The sequence below is a fragment of the Bidens hawaiensis genome, unplaced genomic scaffold (genome assembly GCF_021521415.1).
Source record: "Bidens hawaiensis isolate Kalapana, Puna unplaced genomic scaffold, B.hawaiensis_p1.1 tig00041636_1, whole genome shotgun sequence".
NCBI classification, from domain to species: Eukaryota; Viridiplantae; Streptophyta; class Magnoliopsida; order Asterales; family Asteraceae; genus Bidens; species Bidens hawaiensis.
In genome coordinates, this window is record NW_027497361.1 from 77,126 (window position 1) to 86,648 (window position 9,523).

The 9,523-nt window shown below is 34.1% G+C and overlaps 1 protein-coding gene across 1 annotated transcript; it reads right to left on the reverse strand.

Moving 5' to 3' along the window:
- Positions 1–1,386: 1,386 nt before the first annotated feature.
- LOC143593056 (calmodulin-binding transcription activator 5-like) lies at positions 1,387–8,699 on the reverse strand. The gene is made up of 12 exons (XM_077072801.1): positions 8,457–8,699; positions 7,331–7,456; positions 7,089–7,204; positions 6,868–6,956; positions 6,727–6,772; positions 6,450–6,558; positions 5,722–5,835; positions 5,272–5,645; positions 3,238–3,935; positions 2,178–2,742; positions 1,740–2,045; positions 1,387–1,659 (listed from the first exon to the last, which is right to left on the reverse strand). The coding sequence occupies exons 1-12, from the start codon at positions 8,509–8,511 to the stop codon at positions 1,612–1,614; spliced, it is 2,646 nt and encodes an 881-aa protein (XP_076928916.1). The 5' UTR covers positions 8,512–8,699; the 3' UTR covers positions 1,387–1,611.
- Between the last annotated feature and the right edge of the window lie 824 nt (positions 8,700–9,523).

Below are 9,523 nucleotides of genomic sequence, written 5' to 3' on the forward strand. Positions count from 1 at the left end.
AAATAAAAGATAAACTTAAATAATAATAATAATAGTAGTAGGATCGTATCAATTCCCGACCCCTTGAAAACGTCCTTGTCCTCAAGGACGGAATGTTGTTGCCATGGCGGTCGCCACTCGAGTCGTACAACGACAAGTGGGGCGGTCTCAAGTTAGCACCATAGTGGCCACCATTTGAGTCTTCCAGTGTTATTCGGGCCAATGTCAACGAACCACCACAAGGGACGCAACACGGGTCGCCTTGTTACACCTTTTAACGGTGTCGGCGCCAACGAGCTGATTGTATCGGTGTAAATTTGATTGGCATCTTTTTTAACCATTAAATTACCGTTTTGTTGCTTATACTTACCAGTTGCATACCCACTTAAGGTCACATCCCCCAATCCTTGAGTAACTCCCTCATTAACAATGGTTTCATGATCAAACTTGACAATTGCATTAACAGAACTAGCATGGAATTGAGTAAGCATTGCTGTAGTGAAATCATCCCAGGTGAGGAAGTCTGAACTCCGAAGCCAACCATTGACCCACCAAAATGGTTCATCATCAAAGGATTCAATGACATAGGGAAACCGCTCGTCGCCATATATCGCGTAAAAGAGAGAATACCGTTCAGCTTGAGAGATCCATAGGGCAGGATTGAATCCAGTGAAACGAGGTAATTGTGGATGCTCCCACAAGAGTTCTTCCAAAGCCATCTAGGCTAAAACTCAACGAGAGCACCAATTGTTACGGTTTATTCGAGACAACCGTCAATCTTCCAAGAATACAAGAGAAGAAGAGAAAAGGATGGTCAATCGTCTCTCAATGAAAGCACCAAATTGATAGAGACCGATTCGAGATGGTTAATCTCCCGACATACCTGTAAAGTGGGTTAGGCTCCAAGAACAAGAGAAAAGAAAAGAAACCAAACTTGAGACAATTTTCTGATTATTTTTCTTATTGAAACGATTACAATTTATAGGAAAAACAAAGACATAAAAATAGAAAAAGATAAACCTAAGGAAACCTAGTTATAATATAATATGGAAACTAAATAAATAAAAGATAAACTTAATAAAATATATTAAACTTAAATAATATTTATGATCATATCACCACACCAGACACTCCCAACAAGTCGTGTCTCTTCCTTAGTTTGTATTTGTTGGCTTATGCGACTTCTTTCCAAATCGGTGATAACACTCTATCCATAAATCACTAAAAATCAATGGGATTTCCAAACCCTCTCTCACGCGAATCAACTACTAATATACACTCAAGAACCATACTTCAATGATGGATCTTCGAATATTCAGTTACATAAACTACTCTAAAACAAGAAACCACACAAAACAAACCAAACAACCATTGGTTTTATATAATAGTGCCAACGATTAAAACCATCGTAAAATGGCTCTAGAAGTCAAACTCCTCATTTGCATCAAATCCAGCCCTAAACGGACGATTGACCCAAAGGGAGGCTACCATCGATAATTATTCATTAGTTCATACTTACCATTTTAGTCGAAACAAACACTCATAAAAGTATAGACGCATACCTTCATAATATTGCATTTACAAAATCTAAGAAAAGCCAAATACAAACACACGGTCAAACAGCCACGGACTCTATTTTTCCATGTCGGTTGCAGGGTTAAGGCTCTCGTTATACTCAAGCTGCAACAATAAATTATAAAAATAAATAAATAAATAACGTCGTTAAATGCTTATAATAAATAAGAAAAGATTATACATACCGATGCTTGCATGTGTTCTTGCTTCATTTTTCTATACTCCTCTTGAGCCAGTTTTGATCTAAACATGGCTTGCACACGAATAACGGATCTTTCCACACGTTCTTCAGCTTGTTTTCGGCTCGCGTGAAAAAACCCTTCTTCACCATTATCTTCTTTTTCTTCTTTTTCATCATTTTTATTATCCACTTGAAGACCTCGGAAACCTTTTCGTTTTAAACGCCAACGAAGAATCGCCTTTTCAACCACACCTACAGACCATAGTATTTTTGTGTAATGTCTTCTAACTTGGTGACCTCGGAAAATCGCCTACATCGAGTGAATACAAAAATATGTTACCAAATGATCCACATAACGCATTTAAGATGGTAAAGACACATATTTACATGCAAATAAGTTTATCAAAGAGATTTAAAAAGGTCAAAAGAAGAGAAAGCTTACTTGAATTTTGATGGCGTGACGACGTTTATTCAAGAAATCTTTTCTTATTTTCCAAGTACGAAACCTGTATTGTATACGTGCAGCAGCTGCCATTTGTTTTCTCGTTTCATGGTTCCTAAAAGCATGTTGTATTTTCATAGCGGCTATAATACACCGTGCTTCATCTTCAGTATTAGAATATTCAATTTCTTTTGACCTAAGTTTAAAAGACTGTTCCCTGAACGCAGCCTGTATGCGGGCTGCAGCATCAGCAGCGGTTCTATAAGCAGCCAGGGTATCCTTCAAACACTGTTCCTCCTCGCTAACTTGAGTCACCGAGGGCTTGGGGGCAAAATCGTCATTTGTAGAGATTGTACTTTGCAACGAGCCACTAACGTTCCCAGCTAAAGTCATGGCCTCAAAATGCCACACGAGTGCCTTTTCAGCAAGATAAGCAGCCAAACCCTCGTAACCACTCTTGGATGCCAGGTCAGCCGGGGTGCATCCACTCGGGTTTTCTGAAGTGGGGTCGGTTACTAGATTCGGGTTGGCCCCTGCCGATAGAAGAGATGCAACCATCCTTTGCCTGAATGAAGAAAATTTATTTGCTCATCAAATAAAGTGAGCATATCAATAACATTAATCGAAAGGATCATTTAAATGTGAATTATAGAATAATCAGTTTTTAATATTTCAATAAAGTGATTATTTGAAATTTAATCACTTATTGTCAATACCTACAGATGAATTCTAAAAGTTTGTTCACAAAGAATTTATAACTATTAATATAGTTGAAATAGTATATTCTCTTATTTTGATTATTCATCACATAATAAGCTTCAACTAAGGTTTAACTTGTAAACCAGCTCTTTTAGCCAAACACTATTATATTAATGTTTTTTACTATCTTACCCTTCACCAATTAAACTCTTTCTTTCACCATTATGAAGGGTAAACTAGTCAAAAACTCAAAATGCACTAAATGTAGTGGTGTATGGCTCAAAAAGCACATCCAAACACCACCCTAAATCCAACAAAAACAAAAAATGACTTTAATATTATTCTACTTAAAGAAAAGTACCTCCCGTAGTGTGCAGCCCAATGAAGAGCGGTCCATCCAAATTTGTCACGAAAGTCTAATGATAGGCCCGACCAAGAATACGGGCAGATAGCCCAATTATAGTCCAAGATTGCACATAAATGAATCACACCTTGACCTTCATCATCACGGTCAACTAATTTACAACCCTCCAAGACTCTTTCCAACAGCCATTCAAGTAACCTATTTTGCAACGTGAGCTCAAACAAACTATTTTTAGCTCGTTGAAATGATATTCCTTTTTCTTTAACTGAATTCACCAAATAATCCCAACTATTAACAATATTGCGTGTTCTTTGCACAAATATTACCGCTTCCTTTTGAATTTTCGGTGGTATTTTGCTAGATAAAATGTTCAGGCTTTTAGAAGTAGAGAAAAGCAAATGAGCTAGTCTCATTTTAACTTGGAGTTCTTGCCAGTCGGGCTTTTCATCTAACACGGGTATTGAAGTAGTTGTAGGTGGGGCCCGGAAGTCAAAAGCCATGAGTTGACTGATGGGTTTGTGACCATCAAGACTGAGAAAAAGATTCACGGTTCCTGGGCTTTGTGGAGTAATTATACACTGAAACACGCCTGGTTGGATAACTTCTGCCGGCACACAAACGTCCCCACAAACACAAAATAGGTTTGAGTTTGCTAGATTCATATATTTTTCATGGAAAACACCAACCACTAAGATCTGCCAAAAAAATATTTATGTCAATATTAAACAATCTTTAAAGAGAAAATTTGTATAAAAAAAGTAACCAACTTTTGTCAAGTTTCTATTTCAGGCAACCCTCATTTTTCACCCCAGAAAAACCATCAAAGATTTAAAACTTTAGTTTAAATCAGAAATTTGGAGAGTTGGTTGCTTTAAATCATTTTGTGTATTTTTTTTTTTTTTGCATAAATTGAAAAAGTATACTCATGTACTTTCAGTTCTGTCTAGTTACAGTCATTGTACTTTCTTTTGTACATTTGAGTCGTTAAAAATGGTTTCTAGTACTGTGTGGATCATTATAGGGTATCTTAGGCTATATGTAGTGGGGGCTACAAATTGGGGGATAAGTGACATGTGACACCTAGACAGCAAAGGGGGAATTTTTGTTTTAAGGGTGTAATTGTGTTGTAGCCCAATATTGCCTTATCACATCATATATATATATATATAGGGTTAAGTTAAAATAAAAACCCACTTGAGTTGTGAAAACTCTAGAAACTCATTCTCAACCACATGTTTTTAATTAAAGATTAAATCTTGTGGTCCACAATTAAAGTTAATAAAAAATGTTAACATAAATATAACTTTTTTCTCTCTCCTAAAAACATATAAAAAATTAGTAAAAAAATGTTAAAAAATAGCAAAACAATTTTTTTTAATGTTTCGATATGTATTAAATGTTACAACATATTTTACATGTAACAAAAAAAAACAAAAAACGATGTTACATAGGGTTTTCGCGGGTTTTCACAACTCAAGTGGGTTTTCATTCTATACTTTGCCTATATATATATATATATATATATATATATATATATATATATATATATATGACACATAATAATAAAATAATAATATTTCCAAACACATCACCGGCGACAAATATACGCCCCCCTCCCCCAGTCGCCCCTCTTATCGCCGGGGGGCGGTGTTCCTCGCCATGTCGCCCTCTTATCGCCCTCCATTGGTGCCCACTACACACTGTCTTAGTGATTACTAAAATGTGACAAAATCTTTTACAACTCCACATAATGAGCCAAATGGTACAAAGAGCCCACATGATGATCCAAACGGTACAAAAACGCATCTTTTAATGACTCAGATGTAACAAGAAAAAAGTACAATGACCAAAAATGAAAGTACATTGGTAATATATGAATATAACATAATTTACTAAAAACTTCCAGTTTTTTCTAGCCATAAAAGTTGGTTATCAAGAATAGAAGTTTGATCAAATCTGGTTACTTTTTTCATGTAATTAGCCCATCTATAAAGGATAAACATATATAAAAAAAGAAAAAAAAAGTAGTACCTTTGTTTCTTCAGTTGAAAGAGCCCATGAAGGCGAGACAGCAGTTATGTTGAAAATTTGGGATTCATAGATATCACCATTGACTGATCCGAGTGACGGTTGACCAAGAAACAGCTGATCGGGAGTCAAAAACGGGTCATCAACTGATCCAGGAGAATCAGCTATAATGTAATTCATCCATCTTCCAAAACTTTCCTGAGCTCTCAATCCATCTTTTCGCATCGTGTCTAAAACACCAAGCCCGACACTTGCAACTTGAGGATCATTAATCCCTATTTTTTGTAGGTCAAAGTTGTGGTTAATGGAATTAACTTCTCTATATACTGATCCATTTTGCCCGTACTGGTTAGGTTGATCAAAACGTGCAACGTTTTCTGCATAGGGTAGAATATTACGTGTAAATAATATGATCATCACCTTTCGAAAAGAAAATTTGAAAATAAAATAAACTACCACCTGATATAACCAACTTGTTGGAATCATTTGGAATCCCGAGCTCGTCCCAATCAAGTGTATTGATTTCATGAATTTTCATCTCGTGATTTACTGCCGTCGCATTGGACTCTGTTGGATCACAAAAATAGTATAAAAAAGAAAAAGAAAGCACTTAGCCTCTATCATTAAGGATTTACACATTTGATGACTATATATACATATATATAGGGAGAGGTTCATTACAAAAGACTAAATTATAGTGAGAACAAAAAGAACAAACCTAAATCGTTTTTAACTTTTTCTATCAACGGTTCATATCCAAAAACTTTTACTTCGTGCATACAAATGGCTATGTTATGTACATAAAAAACCATTAAACTAACATTTTTAATTATAAAACATTTACCTACACATGCGTAGGTTATGTGTAAGATTAACGAATTCTGCTTATATATATTTTTAGAATAAGAGAGAAATAAAGATTGAGTTTCAACCATTTTCTTGTATTTTAAATTTTGTAAATTGAATAGATGAATGATTTATTTTGTTCTTGCAAAAAACCGTCTTCTGCGTAGAACCTTCCCTATATATATATATATATATGCAAATTTTATGGAATGAGGGAATAAAATTCTGGAAAAAGTATGCATAGAAACTGATGTTCAGCATTGGACTCTTAAGTCTTAACTTTTTTGTGGTTTTATATATAAACTTTCTTAATATAACCCGATAAATATACACACCAGTAAAGTACACCTGATCAACCCCGTCAACTTCTTCAGACAGATTAGATGATGTAGGCGGGTCTGAACTCGAGTGAGAATCGACAACCATCCTGGGAGAACCTTGTAACTGCATGATATATTAAGCATACCCGTAAGATAACATGCGTATGAACATATACGGTGTGTGTGTATTCACAGTCTTGTATTTGCTTGACATGTTTGTTCATATAGAATTAAAAAACAACAAATTCATATATTATATTTGCGCAAGAATAAATATAATCTCCATACCAACCTCTTGAGTGTCACGATAATGAACAAGTACAATATGTTCCAGTTTCCTGTAGCATGATCAAATCAAACAATGATTAGAATCGTATTCATAAGTAAAAGAAACACTTTGATGACGTTTATTAAATCTTCAGTTGTTACATACTTATCAAGAAGCCAGTAACATCTGCGAACGAAGGTTGTCCTGTCTTCACCATGTGCATAATATACATGAATTCTTTCATTGTTGCCAACCTGTATCAACAACATTTGGAGCTCATAAAGTTAGATGGCCTATTTATACAACAATTAGAAAAAAAATATTAAAGTAAATGGTTAGAATATATAAAAAAGGATCAAAAGTTAACACTTGGTAAAAAAACTTACCTTTAAGTGTTCATGAGCTTCTTTTACAGTTTTCCCATCTTTTTTCTTTTTCCAGTTGTGACCATCCTTCCGAAAGTTTCTGAGCATCTTCCGGTCGAAAAGAACAATTGTGCCACCTACATTGTAAAAAAAAAAAAAAAGAGTAACCTCAAAACAAAGTTGTGATAACAACAATAAAAAAAATATATGATAAAAATAGTAATAGTAAATATGAAACTAGATATGAGACTTTCTAAACTTACTGGGTGGCAAATTAACCGGCTTCACACTGATGCTGAAATGCTTGTGGTTACAAAGTACCGCATGAATCTCATTTGGCCTCAGCCATCTTGTTTTTGCTTCCTCCATCATGTTACGCATATCCAAATCTGTTAATAAGACAAAAATGTATATAATAACTTGCATATCACAATTAGGGCTCCAAATTTCAAATACCAATTACTAAGAGGCAAAAAAAGAGAAATGTTGCATTTCAGGGCACCATTTAGGATAGTCACTTATAACTGTGTGTCGTCATGGTTCATGAACTTCTATTGCGACTTTGTGAATCATAACTCATCCACTAAACATTTCATTGTTTTGAATAGGGATACAAATGAGCCTAGCCGCTTGCAAGCTACTCGAGAATAAAAAGCCCGAAACAAGCTGAGCTTAATCGAGCCCGAGCCTCATATAAAGCTCGTTTAGCTAACGAATCCGAGCTTGAGCCTTGTGTATTTTTAAGTTTTAACTCTTTTGGATTTGTATGTTGTGTGTATCAATTTCGCACTGCACAGCCGAGCTTTGGCTCATTTAAGGTACCACACACGAGCTCGAGCCGAGCTCATTTAAAGTTTTTCTCAAAATATAAAAATACTTAAAATGCATATAAAGTAATTAATAAATAATAAATAAGCCGAGCCTAAGAAAATGACTCACGAACCAAACTCAGGCTTTAGAAAAAGAGCGCCGAGCTCGAGCTCGAGCTCTCGTAAGTCAAAACGAGTCATTGTTTTATATAGGCAAAACTATTAATCAAGAAAGTCTGTCATCTACAAATATTAACAATGAGCCAATCTAGACAACTACCAATATTTCATTAAACTTGCCATTTTCCCTCTTTAACTTGAATTTTAACTAGTTTATTCTATAAAATAATTTTAAAAAAATGAAAAATATTCAAATACAAAAAACATTTCCATTTAAAAACTTATATCCCTAATTGTCACCACTTATTACCAAATTACATCTTCCTTAAAAACACCAAACACATAACAATAAATCAAACAATTTTCCCTAATTCCTCAATTCCAGTCAAAACAACAATAATTTCAACACCACAAAACCTACACATAAACAAACAAATAGTCAAAAAAAGTCAAACAATACCTTCCATAGTCTTAAACCCATGAATCTCTGAGCCAACAAACACCACTGGTTCCATCTCGACTCAAGATCAAAGCCCAGATCAAAAAGCACTCAACTTTACTCAAAATTGATTGAAATCAAGTACAAAGATCACAAACCCAGATCAAAATTATGCTTAATTTCAATCAGGTATATGTTAATTAAGCTCGATCGATCACTGCGATTGACTTTGGTACAGGATCGTTGAAGATTGAAGACTGGGATTGAATTATTATTATTATTGTTGTTATTTTGTGCGCATATATAGAATAGAATGGTGAGTATATGGACTAGAAAAAATAATATAATAATAATAGTTTTCATAGGTTTTGGTGGTTTTTTAAAATGGGAAAATCATATAAAACACGGCTCTTCATACTTTTCAAAAGTATGTGATTATTATATTTTTTTATTATTGTTGTGGACTAGGATCTTGTATCATATAATAGTAATAATAATAATAATAATAATATTATAGTGAGTTTTCTCCTTTTCAAAATATATTGGTGTTGAAGTAGAGAACTTTGATAAGAGTGTATTTAAATTGATTTACAATATTTATAGATATATGATTGTTTTTGTTTATTTTCAAATTTTGCATTTATTGTTTCTGATAGATCTTTGTTATCGGGTAAGGGTTAGATTTTGTAAATAAAAAAAGGGAACCAGCAAAAAGGCTAGAACTCAAGATAAAAATACGCTTTATTACGTATAACGAATAATATCAAATTTGTGGCATAATGCCAAATCTATCATATGACGCTTCGCTCAATCTTTTATCCATAAGAACAATAGGACCTTGATTTCATCCATAAGCTTTGACGAAGAGGACTCCTTGCCATTGAATACCATGTTGTTTTTGATGATTTAGTTGTGTTTGTTTTGTTGACATTATATTTTGACTTGATTGATATGTTGTTTCATAATAATGTGTTAATGGTATTTAACAACGCGTTATACATAAAATTTATGGATTTGGTTTAGTGTAAATAGGTTCAGTCGGTTTTGAATAAAACACATGAACATTTAGCTAAATGAGTGGGTTAACA